The sequence below is a fragment of the Alosa alosa genome, chromosome 10, assembly GCF_017589495.1.
Source record: "Alosa alosa isolate M-15738 ecotype Scorff River chromosome 10, AALO_Geno_1.1, whole genome shotgun sequence".
Lineage (NCBI taxonomy): Eukaryota > Metazoa > Chordata > Actinopteri > Clupeiformes > Clupeidae > Alosa > Alosa alosa.
Genome location: NC_063198.1, coordinates 16021742 through 16047901, shown reverse-complemented (window position 1 = coordinate 16047901; position 26160 = coordinate 16021742). Strand labels below are relative to the sequence as shown.

General features: G+C 43.3%; 1 protein-coding gene across 2 annotated transcripts in view; it reads right to left on the bottom strand.

Moving 5' to 3' along the window:
* Positions 1–22152, bottom strand: part of epha8 (eph receptor A8) — a 66238-nt gene extending 44086 nt beyond the window's left edge. For both annotated transcript variants that reach the window (XM_048254929.1, XM_048254930.1), the window contains exons 1-2: positions 21838–22152; positions 5938–6002 (exon numbers count right to left, since the gene is read on the bottom strand). In XM_048254929.1, the coding sequence (XP_048110886.1) occupies positions 5938–6002; positions 21838–21925 (153 nt within the window). In that variant the 5' untranslated portion in view covers positions 21926–22152. The remainder of the gene's footprint in view (positions 1–5937; positions 6003–21837) is intronic.
* Between the last annotated feature and the right edge of the window lie 4008 nt (positions 22153–26160).

Sequence of the window (26160 nt, the reverse complement as noted above, 5' to 3'; positions counted from 1 at the left end):
TAAGCCCTATAAGCTGGGCCTAATACTCAACATAAATTGTCACTAGGCTATGCTGGCGACCCAAATAAAATCTCCTTTGGGAACCAATGGCTTACAGCTGGTGTTTTCAACTGATTGTGAACCAGGGACCACCATTCTGACTAACGACAGGACCACCACTGAATAGAAATACTGATTCCCACATTGCAACTACTGAATCCAGGATGGTCAGGGACCACCAGCAATGTCCTCATGGACCACAAGTGGGCTGCGGACCACTGGTTAAAAACCCCTGGCTTACAGTATCAAGCGGACTTAAGCTGCCACCTCTTGGCGAAAAGTTGTAATGCATTTCACAACAGCTGTGTGAATCACAGAAAGTGCAAATGAAGTGGCCACTTCAAAATGGGACCCATTTTACAGTAGCTGAAGGTCTGTGGCTAAAGCAGTCATAATGAAAGTGTTATCATTGTTTGGATACTTCACACGCACATGCTTTTTAATCGCATAGGCTACAACTACCAAGCTGGAATCAAGCACATCGATTCCCCTCTCACACCCTAAACACGCAGTTCAAACAAACAAACAAGCGTCTCAGTCTGACGCATGTATAGCCATAGACAAAACTGTATCAGAAGTAACGTTGATAAATCATCCATCTCACAGAATGATTTTTGTAGAACGTGCAACTGGTACAGCCCTGATCATCACGGGTGAGTTAATAAATCTACATTGTGACGAGTTGACACAAATGATTCACTTTGCCGAATTTATGTAGTCAATTACGTCGTCTCAGCCCTAGTTAGCCTACTTTACTTTGAACTTTACTTTGAAGAGGATTGAGTAGCTAGTGGGTGTTTGGGAAGGAACGTTAGCAGATGCTTTTTGAGACTTGTGGTCTTAATGCAACATTTTACAAAGCACTGACAGGGCCACCAAGGACTGTGAGCGAATCAACAGCAGAAAAACCTATTTAGCAAGCAGAAATGTCCCAGCCTGTTTAGGATGCTTCATAGACAGATTATCTTTCAGGTATATTTTCCATTAGAAAACCATTGGGTTAGCGCTGTTATCAATTTGCTTGGCAACCGCATTTATGGTTTTCTACAAATACACCAATAATCATATTATATTATCACTCAACCAATGCTAACGGTAACATTATTTTACCTAGGTCCCAGGCTATTGTATAAGATTAGACCTACCTGCAGTAAAAACCAAGCCCGATAAACATTCTCAGATTTATTTCGGCTTCAAAAAGAAATGGGAATTACATTTCATGTGAAAATCATCCTACCCTTATTAGACGTTCTCTGCGGTAAACTACAATATTGTTCTTGTAGGAAGCGTCTATTGTCTTTCCAATCCACTTTAGATTAACTTCCAACAAAGTTACGTCTTGCCAGAGCCGTCTGCGTCTCGCTGCAACGATGCACCATCTGGTGGACAAACTACTACATAACGGCAATACTGGAAATGCAGCCAAATGATGATGAATATTTGGTTTCCCTTTAATCCTACTGAATTTGTAATTATGTATCAGCCGATCTGCACCATCTGGTGGACAAACTACTACATAACGCCAATACTGGAAATGCAGCCAAATGATGATGAATATTTGGTTTCCCTTTAACCCTTAGAACCCTAAGCTGTTTTTAGGACATTTTCACTACCTTTATTCATAAGGATTTATTATGGTCATTGTAAGTGCCACACACACATATTATATAATGTTTTTTTTCAGCAGAGTCTAGGCTATCCAGATCTGCATCAGTTCATGTATTAGTACTGGCATTGATTTTATTTTTATTTTTAAAGAATTAAAATACAAAAAGCGTATTATAAAAATTCTTATATTTTGTCATGTATCTCACCACAGCAAGCTCATAGCTATACATGCATTTCATTTGTGTGTAGGGCAGACTGTCCTGAATCTGGCAATATAATTGCCATGTTAGAGGGATACTCTGGGGCTGAGTAATTTACAGAAATATGTGGTGTGTGATTTACGGAAATAAATGCCATTTTTTATTTAGTGATGAAAAATGACCTTTCTGCACTCCATATCTGTGACACGAACTGATCTGACCTGACTTGACCCGAGTTTGCGTGTTAGCCTGTGTGTGTATGCACTCATAATGATTCTCAACTTTATACTGCATAAAAGATTGCCATAAACAAAGTAAAGGCAAAAAAGGTGTTTCTTTGTTGAACAAATTGGAATGCAATGTGAGCCTTGAATTGGATGCCATGCAGGAATTTGAACATGAACATGTTTTGCCATAGAGAAACACACGATAGCGTTGGATTATAAACATGCTTTGCCACAAAAACAGACAAAAACGTGGGGTAAGTCCAGCTATATGAAGTTATTATTTTGCTGTCACTTTGTCTGTTTTATAACCCAAAAGGATGTACTTGGTATCAAATGATAGCTCTGTGTCTCCTCTTTCATCTGACATGCGTGGCATATCTATCCGATCATGGGTCCCGGGTAATTCAAACGAGAGTAATGGGAGTGCAGAGTTGGTTTGTGTACATGACGTTATTATTTTGCAGTCATTTCGTCTGTTTTTATAAGCCAGAAGGATCGATATACATGATACCAATGAATAGCCCTGTGTCTCCTCTTTCATCTGATATGCTTGCCATCACGGGTTCGCGAGTAATTCAAACGAGAGTGATGGGTGCGCAGGTGAACGCAGAGAAGTATAGGCTGTAAATATGATGCAATTTGAATTTATGTAGTCAATTATGTCGTCTCAGCCCTATTTAGCCTACTTTACTTCGAACTTTACTTTGAAGAGAATTGAGTAGCTAGTGGGTGTTTGGGAAGGAACGTTAGCAGATGCTTTTTGAGACTTGTGGTCTTAATGCAACATTTTACAAAGCACTGACAGGGCCACCAAGGACTGTGAGCGAATCAACAACAGAAAAACCTATTTAGCAAGCAGAAATGTCCCTGCCTGTTTAGGATGCTTCGTACACATAACTTATTTTTTTTAGACCCCCCACCCCCCTCATGGATGAAATTCTACAAAACTTGGCATACCCCCAGAGAATGTCGGGTTAATCATACACATAAAATTGGGTGCAGTTCTGAACATCTTAACTGAAGATAGGGGCGATTAAAGAACAATGATATTGCATTTTCATTTTTTACTTGGGGGGTGCAAATCGCAAATGAGTGATTATGGGCCAGATTGATGTGGGCCCTTGAGACCAACTTACCATAAAAAATTCTTCATCCTCAGTGCCACGGTTCAGGTAGTTATTTAGGAAAAACTGCATTTTTTGGGTTTCGGGGGGCCCAGCACGGGGAGTGGCCCCTGGGGACCAAACAAAATTTTTCTGTAAAAGTCTAGTGGGGCTACATACCCACCAAATTTCATCTGTCCCGGTGTTTCGGTGTCCCGGGTATCGTTGACCAAAAATTCAGGAAGTAGATGATGGGGAAAAAAAAAAAAAAAAAAAAAAAAAAAACAATCCCTATACGACCGCTTTGCTAGCGATAATTGTTAAGTTGAGTCAAGTTTAAAAAAGGGAGACTGTAGGCATAATCCAAGCCCACTTATAAGGAGAGCTGTTTTCTTACACAGGAAATTATCCTGGTCCAAAAAATAGTTACTGCTACTGAGATGCGCCTTGTGCTGCCTTTCAAGCTTGTAGTTGAGATAACCATCTTCTACACCACTGTCAATAGTTAATTAGCATCCTCAAAGCAGCTAAGGGTTTTGCAGGCGCTTGCAGGAAAACACTTTGACTATTCCCAAGAGACAGGTCATCCAGGATCTGTCCTGTTGTTACTGACTTAGAGGGAAAAGATTTTACTTGAAAGATGTGTGTTTTTTCTCCTCTCCACACGAGCCCACCCACTGCTTTGCCACTCCCTCTACAACAGTGGATGTTGCCAGTGACTTCGTCAAAAGGACAAGAGGTCTGCAGCCTCATGAAAACACTGGCAATCACATGCAATTTCCACCAGCTTTGGCCACCTCCAGCATCCTTCAAGGTTGGGCTGAGAACATTCCCTGTGGCTTCCGATTGGGGCCCCTCCATCCAACAATTTTATTTAGGTGCTGCTGGCCCCCCATGGCAGGTGCTAGTAGGCCTGCGGGCTGACCGTTACATCAGCGCTCCGATGAGAGCGGGTAATTGTTGCCCGGCAGGAAGGCGCCTTTCGCCGGGGTGGGAATACGCTGCCGTCACCGCTGACAGCCGCCGCCCGCTAATTGTGACAGTTCAGCGCTTAGATCACTTTATGTTCTGCTAATTCACTACCCCATGCATTAGTTTCTCCATTAGAATATGCTAATTTATCCCCGGCATTGCAAAACAGACAACAGCTCTGCCCCTCCCCCTCCCCCCCAACCCCTCTCTCTCTTTTCTCTCTCCACTTTTCCTGCTGTTTTTTTTTTCCTCTCCTGCTGCTGCTGAAACCAGTAGTGAATAATGTGTCAAAGTGACAACCCAGAGAGGGGGGAGAGAGAGGGGGATAGTGTGCAGCAGACTCATATTCCCATCCATATTTTGCGTCTCACAAACCCCAGCAATGCAGGTCTTTTGTCGGAGAAAGCATTATTTTACCCCATCGAATTAAGGTTTAAACGAGGCAATCTCCTATGTAGTTACTGAAACTATTAAAGTCATTTGGTACAATTCTATTATAAAATGATAATACTTCAGGAGCTAAAGGCCCCCCCTGGCAAGGTGATGAAGCATTGGATCTGGCTCAGGGAGCTCTGTTGATTAGATCGGAGTGTTACATAAGCACTCATGCCAGGACTGTAAGACCTGCTTTAACCACAGCATGCTGTTGTGTTCAATAGGTCTCACTTGTCCAATTCTGTTGAGAACTCAGATATACCACCTGATTTAAATCCAATGCCATTGTAGTAATGTGCTTTGTTAGATCCAGAGGTCATGAAGTGCAACCTCTTGCTACTCGTTTAAAGATGGCTCGGAACACTTCTAGTGCTTGCATAAAACAACCTGCTGGTGTTTAAACTCAGTGCTGGCTCTGTAAATGGCAAACAAACATAGTGTCTCATATGCATAAACAGACTAGGCATAAACAATCTCAGCCATTTAAAGGTATCCAATGAAGTTTCAGGTAGGACTCCCTCTAGAGTCAGGGAGTATTTATATTTTACCTTGCCAAATACAATGGTACAGTACATGTGCATTTGTTTTGGAGCCGAAGGACTACCAACTGGCGAAGACAATCTCCAAAGAGCTATACTAAAAAGGTAATGTTTCATGATTTTCGTGAGATGTCACCAGGGCATCAACAGCAGCAACAGCTAAATTGCAAGGCTAGTTCTCCGCCTGTGGGGAGCTGCTAGCTATGCTAGGCACACAATTCTTTCTATTACAAGTTTGTTTACCATGAAAATGACTTTGAAGCGGTTATATTAAGGTAAAAGACTTGCATGGGATGCCTTTAACACAGTGCTTAAGTTGCATGGAAGGCAAAGATGTGAGATCTTTCACAAAACTGTAACCAAGTTGCGGACTGTGCCTTTTTAAAACATGAATAATTTTCTCCTTGGACAAAAGCATCTGCTAAATTCCATAACCATAATTTAAATGTACTCCATCATCAAGTTCAGCTGTAATGTTGAATCCTGCTAAGTATAAGTATATTCTTTTGATCCCGTGAGGGAAATTTGGTCTCTGCATTTATCCCAATCCGTGAATTAGTGAAACACACTCAGCACACGGTGAACACACATTAATCCCAGCGCAGTGAGCTGCTGCAACAACAGGACACTTCAGTCGAGCCTACTGGTCGGGGTTTGAACCGGCAACCCTCCAGTTACAAGTCCGAAGTGCTAACCAGTAGGCCACGGCTGCCCCCGGCTCCTGAACACCCCTGATCAAAAATTAACAACGGACATATTCCACAGTTCTGCCTTTTGAAAATATTTTATAAGAAACAGGAAGAGAGAGTCTTACCCCATGTGATGGGTACGTCAGCCACCCCCAGTCTCCTGATATCAGTGATGTGTCGAGGAGATTAACTGCAACAGAAGATAGAAAACACATTTTCAAGGCTGAGAATAAAGTCAGGTGCATTCATGCTTAGGTGGTCAAGAACAACAAAGAAAACATTCTACACATACAAAAAATGTACATGTAAAACAAAACAAAACAAAACTGTAAACCTTCTCAATCCCCATCACAAATCGTTTTTGCAGTGTTGTGAGCAGCATGTGGTTGACTGGTAAAAAGTACACCTGCTTTGATGCAGCACATTCAGAGACCCTTGTCAGTAAAAGCTGAGCGCTTTTCGGCCATGAGTATTTCGTGGCGTCTTATTTACTCTGCCTCATGCAAAGGTACATTGATCGACTGACTCGTGTCCCTCGGCCACTGCCACTGACGGTTGACATTCTAATTGTCTGATTAATCGCCTCTCAATCCCCGCTCAAGTCCTTCACAGCCCAATCAATGTGTCGTTTGGCTCCGGAGTGTGACGCCGACATTGATCATCGGGCTGAAGCCCCCATGGTGCTGTCCACGTCCATGTCTCTTCTCTGCTGTGTCTTGAGGCACTTAAATTTAGCATGATGAAATATTCCCAACTTCATCATTGACAGGCTGTGCTGGGACTCATCCTTTATTTATTGATAGTCAAACACTAGGACCCCAGCTTTTTTTGGGCCATGCCAAGGTGACCGTGGGAGCAGACACCCTGCAGACAAACCCTTCCGAGCGACTCGGGCATAGTGTATTCATCACCACCACCTTTGTCATCATAGCTGAAGGCCATATCCTCCTCAATCACTGTGTTGTTTAAGTAGCCATTGTTATTGTGTATTTTGTTAAAAGCCCATCTGGCATACACAACAGGAGGAGTCTGTTCATCTGGCTTTAAGCCTAACAGCGGACGCCTGATGAAGACGAAGACACAGTGTGGGTTGATGAGGCGAGGGAACCCTGGGCATCCCTGGGAACAATACGATGAACGACAGGAGTACGCAACACAAGGAAACACGAGCCACACTCTCAGGGCGGAACATAACCAGGAAACCTGATCTAATTAATGCCATGCGTTATGAGACACAGTGGATTTAACCCTTTCATATGTGTATGAAAATGAATGATGCAATGATAGACACATCTCAAGTGAGGGGATACAACTCCACTTTGTGATAAAGGAAATAAAACATAAGAATCCAATTTTGCAGTCTGTCTCCTCAAACAATGCTTCTGGGCAGTGGGGTAAACGGAACAGGCCGTATAAATGAGCTGCTAATAATTCTCCAGCTAACGGAGGAAACAGACTTAAGTAAACTCTCCACAAGAGGTTCCCCAGACGCGCTAGTAAAGAACATCAAGAGCCACTGGAACAGATGTCCCCTCTAGCTCCCCCATCCTCCAGCCCTCATTAGTGGACATTAGTGTTTGTTGTGATGCAGATACTCATCAAGGTGCTTGTGTTTACACAGGAGAGCTGCGTGTACAGACGTCAGATGCTCAGGTCTCACTTACTCTCTCTTCACTGCAGTCAGGAGGATGGTAGGGAAACGAGGGAGGGAGAGTGAGAGAGAGAGAGAGAGATGGAAGCTCAGTGATAGAGGTGGAAAGTGAGAGGGGAGGAATAAATGGGAAAGATTAGCACATATGGTGATGGCTCTCCTAATTTGAGAAGGTTGCCGATGAGGGCATAAGGTCAGAAAGCCTCAGGTGTCTCACACTCCCTCCCTCCCTACCTCCCTCGCTCCCTCTCTCCTCTCTGGCCTCACACAGTCTGCCCATTTGTCTCCTTGTTCTCAGTATTGATCACTCTCCTTAGCCGCCTTCCATCGGCATGATGAAATTGATGAAGCGCTAGAATCTCAGATGCAAGATCAGAAAAATTCTGTACCCTTTGTTCTTTCAGCCAAGAACTGTTGAATCAGTTGTACATAGATCACCATAACATAGATCACACGCGACAAAGAACCAACATCACTTAAATGTCTAGGTTTTTGAAAAAGCATATTTAATTAAGTTGGAGTTACAGTATACAAATGCATATTGTCCATTGTTTGCAGGTCATTTGAACAAAGTGTTCTACATATGCTATTGTATTTCATACAAGTTCATAGCTTTCAGTCTTTCATAAATCTTCTACTTTTCCCTGATGGCATGGCTTAAGATGGCTTACACTTATTTGGTTGGCATGAAATATTGCAGTGTGAGGTAGACAGATATTTAACACAGAGATGGTGTCTGTATTCTGGTGTCAGGCCAGAGACCTGTAAATATTACAAGTCATCGGGGCCGAGAGCATGAACTTGTCTGTTGGAGTGCTGCTTGCCCCTAGATATGATCCTATCAATAGATTTGATTCACCCGTGGAGAAAATGAGGAAATATATATATACAGTGTAAAAAAAGAGTGTGAGAGAGTTTTCTGAAGTCAGCTCAAAAATTTGAGGTGGTATGAGTCACCCAGGATAATAGCTCCCCTTATTAAAGCTGTTTTGCAGAGGTGGTAGAACAAGGTGTTCTTTGTTGAGACTGTACTGTGTAAGAGCAGTACTTCTCAACACCACATACATTATTTCATATTAGGGCTGCAAAGTATTTGTCTCACTGAAACAGAACAGTCCATAGCTGTGCGACTCTGTCTGGAGAGTGTGTTTGCTCCGTGCCGAATGGGCTCGGCGTCTGCCCTGCGTCCTCTGGCCAGTCGCGGGGGAACATGTATCAAATGAATGGAGTGATGGAGGGCCGCTGTGCGGGTCACTGGAGGAGAACGCCTGCAGTGCCTCTCCGGTGACACGGCTGAAATATCGGCCGTCCAGGGCCAGGAGTTAAGTGTGCTGCCTGCGGGGTCTCTGTTGCTGCTGCTGTTGTTCGGGTCTTAAAGGCAGGTGGCCTCTCTCTAGTACACACACACACACACACAGGCACGTATGCACTCATGCATGCACGCACACACACACACACCACTTCAGAACATAATAAGCTGCAAAGTTGTGAAATGTTCCATTCAGCTGTTTGTCTCCTGTATAAATCTGAAAAGGCAACAGAGTCCCCCCCCCCCGTTTGTTCTTCTCTCAGTTCGAATAAATTGGAAACGCTTCTATCCTCTGAGGTACTGAAAAATTAGTTTTGTGACTGCGTCTTTCATTCTCATTAATAATCACAGACAAATAAAATGCAATTGTGTAGCCAAAGTTATGAGTTTTCCATCTCAAATTGGGATCATTTCACCAAACATGTCAGCCCTGATCGATTAGCTGACATTGCACTATAGAGAACAGCTACAGAGAGTAACATATGGACGAAAGGCTGGGTAATATTCCAGCTCTTTCAGTACAGAATACCAAAACTCCCTTTGGAATGAGAAGAAACATATCTGTTGTGCTTTTCAGTGCTTTCTTTCCCAGTTTCCCTTTCAGTTTCTTTTATTGAACTCAGTCAATACTGCTCAGTAATTAGAGGCAGGCCGTCTAAAAGAGTCCCGGTGGAGCCCAGATGATGTGGAGTGCCCAGGCGGGCTCTGCAAACACATTTTAGAAGTCATTATCAATAGTGTGAAAGACTTCCATGGCATGTTGACAATGCTGATCTGGTCAATAGGATGCCTAGTGGGGGAGGGGAGGTTGGGGGTGGCAAACAAAAGTGTGCAGCATGTGCAAACGCACAGCCTTTCATCTCCTTATCAAACGGCCCAAGCTATACATCTGCTATAGAGATCTGCATTATTCATCTGCAGCAGGAAGCTGAGGACAGCGGTGGCGCATGAAGAGGCTTCATTAATGAAAACACACATGCGCACGCACACACACACACACACACACACACACACACACACACACACACGGTGTGAGTGGAGCCAGAGTCAGCTGTGCTCAGCTGCGTCTGATGCCTCCAATGATTTCATCAACTTCTAATGACTGTCACTTCACCGTGGAAGCCGTCGTCGAGGTTTTTCCACAATAACAACAAAAAAAAAGGAAATTGCTGCACATTGTGCCAAAAATACAGATATGTTTCCTCAATCTACAAGTAATGGAAGTGAGTATTGTGAGCTCTCAATCAGACAAGTGTATATCTCTTAAATGCACATTAATGATTTATTACAGCGGTGAATGATAATTAATTGCACCTTCACATCATGCTTTTTGAGAGTTCTAGGATGGGGAGCATGCTCAGAGAGTGTCCATATGTCCAAATTAAGGTCATTATATAGATCAGCTGTCACATTGGTCAGGGTCAGTGATCACATATATTATTAAATGAACTAAATACTGGGGCTCCAATGTGTGTCACATTTTCATCTTAAGGAAAAAATAGGACAGTCTGTAATATCTTACAATTTTGCACAGAATCATCATCATTTTAGTTAGTATTTTTAATATAGCCCAGGTTTTGGTCACATAGTTGTATTGTATTATATTGTATTTAGCAAAGGAAAATATACGCAGATATATACAGATATGCATCTAATAACAGCTACCAACAAATGTCCAGATACAATTTGAACTTCATAGTTATAAAACGTAACCATTAAAGTTTGTGTATTCCAAAAACTGCATTTTTTTTTTTCAGATCACTCCAACACACCTACACAACATTGGAAGTACAGTACCTAAAAATTGTCAATGGCCAGTTGCCATGATTTTTTTCCCCTTAAAAAACCCCCCATGATATTTCAAGGTTTGATTCATAGGCGTTGTAAAACAAAGCCGTCACCCTGATTGTGAAAATACCCAAAACAACAATCCTATTTCTCCTGCCAAATACTGTGAGGACTACTTCCTTCCTCCCTCCTCGAGACCCCTTACCTGTTGGTAAGCTGACACTGCAGCTCTTTCTATGGCACATCTCCTGCCCTGTACTCTTCTGAATCTGCACATACTTGTAGCAACTATCTGAGTGCCACCTCAGTTGCTTGGCTGCACACTGGTAGAGCTAGCGTGGCGTGCTAACATAGTTTAGCGTAGCGTATAGCGTGTGTGTTTGTGTCTAGCGTAGTGCTGGCAGGCCACAGTAGCAGTTCTCCCGGGGGAGCAGCCGGGACGGAGTGCATCAGTGGCAGCAGTCCTCTTGGAGCGCCGCTCTTCGCCGTGTTTGCTGACGGAAAGTCACGGCACATGCAGGGTGTGTAGATATTTATAAAGCAGGTGCGCCGAGAGGGCACTCGCCAGCCACAACTCACTGCGCACAGGGCGCTCGGCTGTGCGGGACGCGCTAATGACTGACGCAATAGCTGACTCGGTGTCCTGCCACTCCCCAAAATACACTGCAACACTATCCAGGTGAAATGGCAACTTTTAAAATCTAGTTTGAAAAAGAGGTGTTCCAATTTCAGTGGATTCATTTGTCATGGGCTGCAGGGGGTATTAGCATCAGAGCCCCAAAACAGCACGCAGATAAAAAAAAGAAAACAGTCTATTTGTCAGCAAGGTCTATCAAAAACTAATCACCACGTCTAATGACAACTAAAAAGGTCTTTTCATGAGCAGACCTAATGACTTCCCATTTTCTTGCAACGATTCATTGATAGTGTTTCATCAACACCTTCCATCTAAGTATCTCATCAGTTCAGTTAGCACCCATGTAGCACATTAATTTGATTTTGTTATTTTTTCCCTAAAAATGTTTTTGTCCCAGATAAAGTCTTCAGTCTCGGAGGAAAGAAAATGGCAGTCATAAATCAACCAGCACTGACTGAATTATTGACTTGCTCAGTCCGACAGGGCCAGCGACGGCCTCCTTCAGACCAGGGTGGAAACTAAAATGACCCCCCCTCTCCCCCTCATAGTTCCTCGAGCTTCAGACTTTGTGCCTGTTTTTCTTTTTTTTACTCCTGGAGACTAATGTCTATATTTCTCATCAATTAATGACAAAAAAGATGATTTATTTAGTGTGTTCCTCCTCACGTTTCCAGTGCTCTCTTCAGGACCCTGTTCCTACTTGTTCTGGTGCGGCAGCACCACTATTCCGTCCCCTTTTTCTTTTTTTACAGACGCACTTGACAATCTGATGGAAAGCGAGTGTCCGAGTTAAGCGATCCTTGGCATTCAAGGAAAATACATTTAGCAGTCATTCAGAGCAATCGCTCCTCTTTGGTCCGCAGACCGAAAATGAAGCGTCACAGCACATGAAAGGGATAAATTCCACACTTGACAGTCCATTTCCACCAGATACTGTTTTTAATCTGTATAAATCTGTGTAAATGGGCGTATTGTTTGCTTGCCATTCAGGGGAGGCCACTGAACTGTAGCGCTGGAACGCATTTTGCCGTCTGTGTTGGTGTTTACCATAGATTGGTTCAGTGCTAAGCTCCTGTCATGGAAAAGTCTCATCAGATAATGGATTAAATGTGTGTGTGTGTGTGTGTGTGTGTGTGTGAGTGTCGGAAAAGGAGAGGCAGTCAGGCAGGATAAATAAAATAGAATGTATATGAGTATGTGTGTGAGAGAGAATGTTTGTGTATATATACACATGTGTCTGTCCGTGTGTGTGTGTGTGTGTTTGTGGTGTAACCGTGTGTCGCGTGATTTCTTCAGTATGGGGTGCTGTGATGCAACATGCCTGGCTGCACTGATACACAGCCTATGTGAGGCTTACAAGCTGTCGGGACATTGACACCGTGCCACCGCACTCCGTGTATTGTTATGCCATCGCTTGATAAAATGTGATTGGATTAGCGACAAGCGCCAGGAAATAAATGCAACAAATATGTCGATGTCTTAACAGCGTAACATAAGAGCTTGACTTGCCCTCTACTGTGATGTGGCATTTCATTTTCCATTCATATCAGTGTGATCCAAAGCACAAAGGAAGCAGCTATTGTGTTGTCTCCACTGCAGCTCCACTGTACTTTTTGATTCTTTTTGTGTGAAGACCCAGTAGTTGATGGACACCAACAGGCACCAAACAATGTTCAACATGGAGTTGCTGATGTAACTCAATGAGTCACCTAAGAAGAGGCGTCCAATTTTATGATTAGAGGTACAAGTTTGGACATTTTGTCCCCTGTTCACAGCACTGTAATAATGAGGAGCATGGCATAGTCAAAGACCCTATAAAGCCTGACGCGTGGGGAAACAGTGATATGGAAACACAGATGTGGAGAGGTTGTTTAATACTAAACATAAGAAATATGTAAGTGCAATATTTTATTCCGCACTCAAATAAACAATGGCTTGTGTGGATTATCACATTCCATAACATTCAGGAATATTTCACATTTCACTTTTGCAATAAAAACAAAACAATCAGAATTTAAATTTGTATTTCACAATTGCACTCAAGTGAAACTCATACTGTAAGTTTCAGTATTTTAACAAATGTGAGTGTGAGGGAACATAGCTGGCTGTGAAGGTAGGATTCCTTCATCATAATGATATGTCATCCTGCTTGGCTATATCTGCCTTGGGGGGAATGCATGTGTCATACCAATGCAATGGGAATGCATCTCATATCCAAAACGAAAATATTAACGGTTCTTGTTTCCTCTGTTTGTCTTGTGATACAGTATGATCTAATGTATAAAAATGTTACACGTTGTGTGATCAACTTTTTGGCTCACCTACCATGCTAATTGATCTCAGCATTAATATGATACATTTCAAAATGTGTTAAACGATACATCAATCCCTCCAAAAGATCTTCTTTTTGGTTTTAACAGATTCCCTTTTTGTGTCTGCATTTTTCAGCTTTAATCTCAGTGAGAAGTGCGCTGTGAAGGAGAAATGTTGAGGAAATAATGAATAAAACTGTCTCGATGAGAGCATACTGTCAACTAACTTTCACTTTAGTCATTGAAGTACGTCGGAGTAGGCTGTGGGTTGAAGACACCCTTGTCAGAGCTTCTCCGGCCAACCTGTCTTCCCTGACATTGCCAGCAGCCCTGATTAGACCCATTACACCGTGGGTTCTGCCATTTGTAACATCACACAGGCACCTATTTTTTACCAAATGTGTGAATGCTGATGCAAGAAAATGCAATAGATTTTCCAACTTTTCCCATAAACCATTCCCCTCTCTTTTTAATGTATCTAATTTGGTATTTAATCTAATTTGGTATGGAACTTGCTAGAAAAAAAAAGAAAAACATACTGTCTCTCTTTCTTATTCTTTCTCACATACTCTCGATCTTTCCATGTATGTCTCACTCAGCTGAGCCTCAGTGCTGTTTGTCTAAGCATTATGAGTGTGTTAGTGCTATTGGTATAGTAATGACTGTGTGTGGCAGATATTAATATCGCTGGGAAAATGTGTTTGCTATGGGAGAGAGGTGAACATCCTGCTTCTCAGTTTTTTGCCACCTTCAGCCCCTCTTAATCACGTTAGGCTTGTGATTTATGTGCAAATTATGGGGGCATAAAATGTATTATTTCCTTATGAAAATGGGAGGGACTATCCATCACCGTGGATCAGAGGAAGTCTGCTGATCACTAAATCACACTCAGAAACACAGCTAACAGCAGCAGAAACCGAGTCAGTGGTAAACGCTGGCATATTAGTGCCAGACACGGAGGGGCACAGTGGACTAAAATTTCGTGGGGTAAAAAAAAGGAAAGAAAAGGAAGAAAGAAAAGAAGAAAAAGAGTGAAGATGCTACAACTAATTAGGGTTCAGGGTCACCTGGAGCCTCAGAATAAGATTAATCAGCCGGAGGGGAATCCATCACCAGGTCACATCTATTCCACTGCACAGAGATAAAAAAAAAAAAGAAGCCCTGAGATAGGCCAATAACTTTCTACTAAGTTTCTGCTGTGTTAGTGTTCCGCATAGTGAAAGGTCTGAATAAAACAACTCCAATGTTTATGTATTGATGCATTTATATATGTTCTGTGATAAAGTTCTGTGTCAAAATCCCAAGGCTATATATAGCTCTGAGCAGTGACACCATGCCTAGCAAAACGTGTGGCTGGAAGTTCACATCATTCACTATTGGTAAGTGGACACATGCACACACACACACACACACACACACACACACACACACACACACACAGAGCTACATTTAAATGAACAGACACACACACACACACACACACACACACACACACACACACACACAGAGCTATATTTAAATTATAGCTATTATTTTTCTGGCTCTCTTTCCTCATGTGTGTGTTTTTATGTGCTGTTTTAAAGAGACAGAGGAGGAGGTGGAGTGGGAGAGAGAGATGGGTCAAGCAAAAGAGAGGAGAGGGGGGAGGGAGCCAGTAGCGGGCAGGGGAGAGTGTTCCAACAGAGAGAGGAGGAGGATGAGGACAGAGGAAGAACACAGAGTGGGAGCAAGAGGAAAGAGCAGAGAGGGGGAAATTGTACGTAACCCCGCTTGAACCCTGGGATAGTGGGGGCCCAGTAAGAAAGTGCTTTGGTCTCTCTCTCTCTCTCTCTCTCTCTCTCTCACACACACACACACACACACACACACACACACACACACACACACACATTAGCCCACACATATACGCATGTGCACAGCTCACTACGCACAAGAAGACTCAAGAGAACCAGAGATTTTTTTTTTTTTTGCAATGATGCACCATAATTACTTTTTTTTTTCACCCAAGGAAGATAAGGATTTGCTACGGGATTAGTTTTCTTTCACTTTTGTCTTTTCCTCTCTCTCTCTCTCTCTCTCTCTCCCACCACACACATGTGCATACACGCTGTTCTTCAAGAGAGCGCATGAACGCAGAAACGTACTGTATATGTGCTGTCAGGCCTCATCCAAACAGCAGTCCCACAGACATGACATGTGTTTCCTGACCCTACATTATTCATGTTGTTCTGGTGCCGCCACTGAGATAAAAACCCAAACGTGCCCATCGCTCCTTATTTATTTATTTGCTCAGGGAAGCAGGAACCAATCTCATCATGGCGCCTGTTTCTCCAGAAACACTGATCCTAATGCAACGGAGCTCGCTCGGCCCCATAGTCGGTTCCCTGAGCACTCCAGACACTAATGGGGGACTGTTTACACACAATCAAAAATGTCATCACCAGTCTTCAGCTATGACATACATACCAAAATATTGGATGTGAGCAAGTGATTTGCTATTCCACTATTTTATTTCTATCTATCTATCTATCTATCTATCTATCTATCTATCTATCTATTCTTACCCAAACTTATGGTTTCATTGTTGGGCAATGTAAAGTGTCTGTCTTGAGACTTACTGGCAATCCAGGAAAGGATAAATATCAAGGCATATTTTAAGAAATAAGCTGCTAATTGATTTTCTCAAGACTGAAATAGATAGCGTCAGATTTGTCAATAGCTCAGAAGGCACTGTTGAAGTGTAATATTAGCACTGTGAATGTCATTATTGCAGTCGCTAACAACCTGCACAGACACACACATGAGTAATTATGAGAAGAAAAACTGTGCTTTTAGTAACTTTTTTTCAGTAAAAATAACTTAAAGCATCATCCAACAGTCCTGTGATCCATCAGCTGTCTGAATCACACAGTTCACCCATTTAGCTCCCTGCTGCAGATCTAATTTTTCCAGAGGACCTCTATGTCTCTAGTTAAACTCATATGAGAGGACGTACATTGGTTGCAAATGGAAACCCATTGAGACAGAGGTAAACTGGTAACAATTACGAAAAAGGAATAAAAGAAAATGATTGTTGTTCTGGCTGTTATTACTCTTGTTGTTGTTTTTTGGTTAATGTTGTAATAGTTGAGGACATTAATGAATATGGTAAAAACCAAACAAAGAGTGTGACTGTGAAAAGAGAAACTGGTGCAAGCAAGCATTTATTGTGCTTATGATACAGCCCTGCAAACATCTCTCCCTGCTGATCATTCATGCACATTCCATGACAAATGGAAATTCAAGCTATTTGCCCACTGGTTTCATGAAATAAAACAATTTAAAATAGCAATGTCAGTCAAACTACTCTTGGGTTGTTTATCTGTGTCGCCAGTTAACTGAGGTAGAGGAGCCATTTATCTTCTGGCCAAGAGACCATGTATTTTTGTGTGTTTTCTGCGAGGGTAAAACACGACTATTACAGAGCCATTAATCAATGAATCGCACCAGCACTGAAAGAGTGTTATTATTTCCCTCTTCCTCCTTTTCATTTCAAGCATATGGACTCGCACACTGTATTCATCGCTCAGTCTGGAAATCAGCATGAAGAAGGAATTAATTTGTACCGCAACTCCCAGAAGGATAAAGCCTAGACATCCAGTTTGGGCAGCTCAGAATGTTTCCGATAACTGTGGTGCACCACTTTATTAGGTCAATTAAATTTGCAGCTTTAATCTTTAATTCATGATGACTAATAAAAAAACAGCCAAACATGAACTTTTGAACTCTCACTGTGCATGATATTACATCAAATCCTTCCGTTTCATGACATCTATGGCTGCAGATGCTGTTCAAAATAGAGGCTTCACAATTACTAATCTAGATTATTGAAAGATGATTGATAACATACTACAAATTCTTTTAAGTAATGGAGTGTTTTGCATAAATGGAATTCCATCATTTAAGGCCTGTGATAAAAATGTGAGGTTAATAAATTGCATCTAAACAAATAAAAAGGAAAAGTTCTGGCACATCAATGGGGACATTTTTCAATTATTTAGTTATTATTGTTTATATCATCTTTATGTGATAGTTTTATTTGATTTGCGATACTGAAGTATGGGGTTTGTGTACATTCTTTCTATGAAGGTTCAGATGCATTGTATATTTGATCATCCATAAATCCCTAAATAAACTAGATGTACCGCAGAGCGGTACAAAATATGACCGCCGCCCGGTCCAGCACATTTTTTCCACAAAAATAAATCACGCTGAAAGGCCTATATGATTCTAACTGTCTCACTAAATTGCATTATCCACACTTCTTACTGGTATCTGCTAGACAACAAGTACCAAAACATGATTAGTTCATAGATTTCACATGTAAAATTCATTTTATACAACCCCACCCCCATCTTGCCTGTTCATAATTCTGAGAAATTCTTGTGTGGATGTGTGCGTGTACATGTTTATGTTTATGTGTGTGTGTGTGTGTGTGTGTGTGTGCGTGCTTGTGTGTGTGCCTGCGTATGTGCCTGTGTTTTTGCATGTGCATGTGCATGCATGCGTACATATGTCTACTGTCTGAGTATGTGTCATACGTATGATTACTGTGAATGTATGTGTGTGCGTGTGTATCTGTTTATGCACATGTGTGCACATGGAATGGGTTAAGATGACTCCTGGAGGCAAACATACAAAAAAATGGTCCTCCTAAACCCTACGGTTCTCGAGATATTCACAGAAAACTGTGTCTGCCCTACCCTCCTTTCGGGGGCTCCAGTCCAGCGGGGGGGCTACAGATCAAAACGAAAAACGATGGTTCCATGCTATCCATGTGGGGTTACATGCCCACCAAGTTTCGTGTACCCTGGTCTTACAGTGTCCCGGGAATCCTTGACGGAAATTTGGACATGCGAAAAAGAGAAAAAAAAAAATCTGGCTTCGCTGCGCGGCGGTCATAATAAGACAATAAACAGAAAATGAAATTAAGACAGCCTCACCTTTTTATCTGAGTTCATGATACACAATGGTTTGACAATTTTACTACAGGTTGCTTTTTAAGACTTTTAAGACGTATGCGAGCATTTCTAAAGGCTTAGTACTTAAGTCATTTGTCATTATGATTGCACATGTCAATTTTGATGTGAAGCTGAGGTAACAATGATGCCAAATAAATAGATTTCTCCTGACATGAGGTCATATTCTGCCAGTTTCAAGGTTGACATGACTAAGGTGTCATCATAATGGATAATATTGTTCAGTGTATTCTTCTGATGTAAGATTGACATAATGTTTACAATCTGACATATTTACAGTTCAAACTGAGTTGAACATGCCTTTACTCTTTATGTCTGCTGAAAAAGTCAGGACGGAAAAAATAGCCAGTTGTACCCATCACCTGTGTGCCTATCCACAGTTCCTCCCATTTGCACGAGTGCTCTATTCAGCGCTCCTTTTGACGGACACACCAATTCCACCTGGCCTCTAACCCTACTCACCTGACCTCTAACCCTACTCACCTGGCCTCTAACCCTACTCACCTGGCCTCTAACCCTACTTTTGAACATTGCCCCCGCAGCAGTCTCTACATGGGGTGCCCTTTACCTACAACACCATCTCACCTGCCTACTCACCCCCACTTACCTACAACACCATCTCACCTGCCTTCTCACCCCCACTTACCTACAACAACATCTCACCTGTCTAGTCACCCCCACTTACCTACAACACCATCTCACCTGCCACCTCATCTGAACTACCTTCTCGTCTGTCTCCTTACCACTTTACCTTCGACACACTTTGAGACGTTTCCTTTTCTACTCTCCCTCCTCTAGGACACCCTCTGTGCAGGGGTGCCTTAATACCACCCGAGGCCCCTGGGCTATATGTTTTTTAACCCCCCACCTCAAATATTAATTATGATTAAATGATACCCTGCCCGCGATCTGACCCGACACATAGCGTGCGCTTTTGGTTAATAACATGCAGTGTAGCCTATCATTATTCAGCCTATGTAAAAACTTTACATAAACAGGAACAGAAAGCCCTCGAATCACGTCCACCTACCCATGACATCGCTTATCAAAAAGGCTAGCCTACTGCATGAAAACAAGCGTTGAACTTTTACAACACTGGCTGTAGGCTAAGTTAAAAGATGGGTACACATATGGATGTTTAAAAGCTTTTCAAAAGTGCATGTGTTTGACGTGTCGGGGGTTCCCCAGGAGTTTTTTTGAAATTCTGTCTACTTAACACACCATTTTAACGCAGTTTGGGAGGGACAGAAATACTTTTAGCCTACAGAACAAGCTGGCTCATGTGAACATGGCTACCTTATGCATTATCACTACACTACATGGAGACATATCTCACGTTAACAATGGAGAAAACATAACATAGACTATTATATGTGCGAATGGGTTAGCACAAACTTAGCTGTTGGTGAACGGAGATGCAGATCACTAATTCATTTATTTGCGCCACAGCCCATGTTCTGTGTTCACTCCAATGAGACAAGTGAAATACATGTTTTTAAAGCCGTTTCATTTCCAGGCTATTTGCTACGATATTTACCTGCTATGCCTTCTGTTTTCATGGACAGTTACAGGAATCCACGCCATTCGCTTATCGTTGCTTCAATCCTATCCACGCATTCCAGAGTTTATATGATAAGTTTGTCAGTCAGTTTCAGCCTCTCCTCTAGCTCCTCTACACCCGCTGGGATTTATTACGCTTTGTTACATTTTGTTACACTTTAGAATTGGAGAAGACAAAGGGGGCCTCTGCATGGATGTAATTGTAGAGCAGTACGATGTGCTCAATTATTTAGGCTAGCTCCAGAGTAGGCTAATGACGCCGCGAATACGCTTTATTATTATTGATTATCATTATTATTATTAGAAGGCCCCTCATTGGTCGAGGCCCCTGGGCTGAAGCCCAGGTAAGCCCCTGCATTAAGGCGCCAGTGCCTCTGTGCCCCCTGCACGGTTATGTCAGACACAACAGCAGCCAGACCCATCACTCCGTCAGACGGCTCAGACTGGGTCACTCAGTGTCAGGGGCTGGAGCGCTCTGTGACAGTCGCGAGACCCTGTCACATGCTGAAGCTTATCTGGGTGTAAAGAAACAAACGTCCTGTGGGACAGCAGCCGAGGTGAAAACCTGTCGTCTGTCCTGGCTCTCTCGCAAAAGTAAACAGCACGCGGGCTGGTCCCTTGAAGCAACGGGCAATGAAATGCATTTTGTGGATTTCACATAACAAGGCATCCAACCGTAAGAGGGCCAAGTCATTTTGCCAAACATAGAAAGTGATTTTCCACTGAGCCCCTGCAATAGAATAAAGGAGTGCACAAGTGCACATTACCAGCACCGTCTCATAAGAATGAGAACAATTAGCAACTATTCTAACCGTAGCAATGTATGCATACTGTATATGGAACCATATGCATACTGACACATCAATAAAACACAATTCCCTGCACACGCACACACACACCTTCACACACACACACACACACACACACACACACACACACACACACACACACACACAGAGAGAGAAGAAAAAAACACATAAGGAAAGCACACAGGTGCTGCTTCACCTTGCCTGTCCTTGTCCCTGTCCCTGTCCTTGTCCTTGTCCCTGTCCCTGTCCCTGTCCTGTGTGCTTTGGCTGAGAGAGCAGAGTAGAGGTGACTGTCAGCACGCACGGCAGCGGATTGCCTCTCTTGCCGGCGAAGCAGCTTTGCGTGCAGGCAGTCTCAGAGCAGGCAGCCCTCTGCACGCACACACACACACACATGCACACACACACCCTCTCACACAAGCCCCAGAAGTGTCCCCTGGAGCACGCGCTGCTCCGGGATGAACTTTCAGACACACACACACACACACACACACACACACACACACACATGTGAATACACATAAACACACACACTCACGCACACACAGACAGACAAACACACACACACACACACAGACACATAGAGACACACACACAAATGAGCATGTGTCTCTCTGTGGATGGAGACTATGAACTGACTCAAACTCAAACACCCTTCCTCTCACATCAAAACTGCCTAAACAGAAGAAGACAGAGCTGGAATTGTTTGACAGCTCCCCGATTCTGACAGTAAGTCTGTACATGCACGCGTGCGCGTGTGTATGTGTGTTTGTGTGTGTGCACGAACATGCATGTGTGTATACAAGTTGCACTCAATTTCACACGCCTGACATTCCAACTAAACCCTTCCACATCAGTCCCAGCTGTAGGCATGAAAAGACAAGAGGAGATGAGCGCGGCGCATCTTTAGTAGAGCACCAAGCGGACTCTCACACACTTACCTTCATTGCTGTTTGTGTCTTTGGAGCCCTGAACCTGGAGAGATATAGTCCACAGTAAGAGCAGCAGCAGCCCCGGATCCGAAGCCATCGTGCAAATGTGGACCCGGCGCACAGTGAGTCTCTCTCTCTCTCTATCTCTCTCCCTCTCACACGCTCACTCACTCCTTCCCCCACTCACTCACGCTCTCTCTCTCTCTCTCTCCCTCTCACTCGCTCCTTCTCTCCTCAGGTTTTCTCTTTGCCAGTGTTGCAGAGTGGTGGCGGCTCGAGCAGGAATTCGCAGCACTCCGCGACCGACTTCACAAACTGCCTGCTGCACTTGGCCACATGCAACACCACCAGGAGCGGCGCGGGGAAGGGGGTGGGATGCGGCTGCCTGTCTATCACATGCCCGTGGCCAATTAGAGCGAAGACACACTGGCACTGGCTCTGAGCAAAGGCACCCTCCAGCCACACCTTCTGCAAGCTCTCCACCCTCCTCTCCTCCTCTCTCCATCTCTCACTCCTCTCCTCCTCTCTTTTTTTCTTCACTCCTTTTACTCATCTCACCAGGCTGAATGGAAGACATACAAAAGTATGATAAATCCAGCCTAAGAGTGTGTAAAGATGTGTTTGGGGGAAAAAGCATTATAATGCATATAAAAACTGTGCAGATTCAAGGACATCAATACAATCACAAAACCTTGGCTTTTCAACACATGGAATAGATAAACATAATAGACTCATTTAAATTCAGCTAAATGTTGCTAATCAGAGCAATTGTTATAAATAACATAGACATATAAAGACTCATATATTATTTGCATTTAACAACAAAGATTTAGATACAATCTTTCTAAGAGATTTACTCTAAAGTTGCATATTGTTACTGAACAATGTGTTGTGTATTTTATTTTTCCAAATATGCATATGCATTAGCATAAAGGGCATTTCATTATCCTTCCTCTGAAATGACAACAAATAGGACATTTATACTTGCAAGTATGCAATATCACAGGTCATTTTAATAAGTGGTGTTAGATTAAATGCTGCTTGATCGGCAAGGGTACTGTATATAAATGCCTGTTGCTTGGCGATATCCATTTATCCTCAAAGTGCTTGTGGCCCCACAACATTCAGTTTGGTCAGGAATCTCCAAAGAGAGATTGTCCTGTGTCTTATCACACTTCTTCGAGGACAAACAATGCACAATTGATCCCTCATTTACTTGGCATCGGCTTCAAACAGTGACTTGTTCAGTCAATGCACACTTCAGTAGCTTTTTAACATGTTGATAAGAGAATGGTCGGCGCTGCTGTGTGACGAGAGAAACGCAGCACTTAATGTATGGGCTCAATATTCAGACGAAATATTTTTTAAAATGCTTATAAAAATGTAAATGAATCTAGGCTGAAATCAGCACAATTATCATAAAGGCTTTTTTATTACTATTTTTTAAACCCTGTCTATCTACCAAGGCCGACACTTTTGCATGAATGAGATGTTTGTAAATTGAATTCCTTCCCATCACAGAGCTAAACAGAATCATTTGCGTCAGTCAAGCCAAGTATGTGAACGCCTTGTCCTGGCACATTGGCAGTAGGACTGCTAACAGCATGGTCTGTAAATGTGTAAAGATTTTTCAATGTCAGTACTTAGTTTTAGCCCTGATAAACTGTAGCAGTTTAATCAAAGAAACTGATAAACAAAACCCATAATAACTCTGAAATTACTGGCAGCAACAGGAAGGATTTGGTAAGTGAACACTAAAATCAATCACACACAATAAGTCTCTGCTTTTAGAGGCCACTGGACAATTAGAGAAAAGGAGGATGGAAATGTACTGATGGGGGAGAGCGAGGCGACGGAGAAAAGTACCCCTCTCTCGCTCTCATTCTCGCTCACACACAGGGCTTCCTCAGCCGAGCCTCGGAGCAGCTGGTCACAGCCAAACACAGAGGGCCAGAAAGAGGAACGGCCAAAAGAGGGACAGGGCCTTCTGAGCACGAGGCGAGGCGAGGCGGGGCACACAGGGGAGATTCTGTGTGATCCACTGCCCCTCCGGACACCCCTACCACCACCCTCCGTCCAGCTCCCCCCGCAGATGCGTGCTGTTTGTGTGGCAAAGAGGCTAAAAGTGTGGAGGTAAGCACGGCACCAAGGTCTGAGCTTAGACACTAATAATGACCACATGTCTGGGACGTTGGATGTTGCACGAGAGCTGGGGCCTGTGACCAGTTTAATGCACTGCAGCACTGAGCATGTTTTCATCGTTATATATGATGGGCTCTTAATTTAAAACAAAGACTTCATAGACACACAGTTCCTATCTGCATAAAGGCCATTTTAATAACAGCATAAGATGCTTTAATAATAAAATTCTAATTTCTGAGCAGCAAAATGTTACATGTTGCAGTTTGCTGTAAATTAACGGAAGGTAATTAGTAGCCTCCAGCGAAACAGAAGAAAGAATAATGAAAGAAATATGTCACTGATAGAGTGTGTTTAAGTTGAATTGATCACATGGTCTAATGCTATTAGATAGCACTGCTTATCTCAATTGCTCAAATGACACCAGATTCTTGAAGTGCCTAATTAATGTGTTCACATACTGAAATGACATTTTCAGATAATGAGATTTCGTTGAAATATGAGAGAATCTTCTGAGCCGACTGTTCTTTCGAAGCGAGAATTCAGGAAACCTCAGCAAGCACTGATTGAGCCTAATCCATGACTCCTATGGCTTGACAACAGGTCTAAACTTCAGGGCCTTTGAAGAAACTACTTCAGAACTTTCTAGACAGATTTTAAACACTCCTGTCTGTTGCATCCCTGACTGTTAGGTAGTGATTTGGAATTCGGAGTTGTTGCCAATATCATGCATCACTTAATTCCTTCATTGCATCTCTGGACATTTATCGCAACAATGGCATCATTTTCCAACTCTTTCTCCCTGCTTGTAGTTACAGCTTTGGTGTTTAGAGGAAAATAGAAAAGGTTGGCCGGGGGTGGAGATGGGCTTGTGTTTGAATCCGGGAGCTCTTCCCTCGGCTCTTTAGGAGCTAATCCCCGAGAGAAAGGAGCGTGACGTTCAGAGCTTGTACCTCTCTCCTGTGTGCGACCGACACAGCCAGCGGTGATGACACCTCCTTCACTCGGATTCCCCCCTTCAAAGTTTTCGCCTGCTGGCGGCTCAAACAAAAACACCAGCGTATCTGTTCCGTCTCAGCCTCTCTGTGAGGAGAATGGGATGTGATGCCTCATTGAGAGCTGGTGGGTGTGCGTGCGGGAGGAAGCAGAGACGGCTCATAATCAGGACGAGACATATGTCTGCTATGGCTCTTAACACACATATGGAATGCACGCACGCACACACACACACACACACACACACACGCACACGCACGCACACACACACACACACACACACACACAAACATACGCACACACACACACACACACACATACAGTCCCACTCCCACACACACTCAGACATTCAACCATACACAGACACACACACACTCATTATAATCAGGGGCATTTCATCTGTCTGTCTGAATTAGACATCTTTGTTTTGAGTGATCTGTGCTTGGCTGTAATTTCCACAGATTCAAAGATTATCTACAACACAGAGAGGTGAAGTAATCAGCAGTCACAGACTATAAGGAGAAAAGCTTTAGCAAGGCTTGAAAAACAAGTAGATGTGGGTGGCAAAATGGACTCTGGACATCTGAACTGAGCACCGAGCTCTATAGTTGTATCACACAGCCATTACATGTAGTCATGCGTGGCTATGCTTCTCTCGGCCTCCCCTATCATCACTGTCAGAGGGCTGAGGCATTGCCTGTGCATCCTTATGCTATACGGGACTGGATATGTCCCATTTAGCGTTTCTAGTAATAACAGCTTCCCTCCATCTTGCAAAACCTTTCATGTCAAAAACTGCATCTAGTCTCCGACAGCTGGACCTTTTGATACTTTAAAGGAATTTCGAGAGGTGGATAGAGGCAGTTGAAAAGCAGAGACATTATTGCAACTCAGGCTGTATGGAGGGAGACACTGAGCGACCTACCGTACAGATTGGCTTGTTCGCACCAGTCGTGTGGTTGGCTCTCGTTTCGTCACCCTCCTGGATCCCAGAACGTGTTGTTTCCTCATGGCGGTGGTGAGCGAGTCGCCACCCAACACGGGGGCGTGCGACTACCCCACGAGAGGTGCGGCAGTGCCCTGAGGCGGTGGGGAGATGGAAAGGGACCATTCAGAACGACTGTGCTGGGAGTGTATCTGTGCGTGACGGGGGTCAGAGGGAAGCAGTTGGCTGGCAGTAACCTTGAATTACCTGCC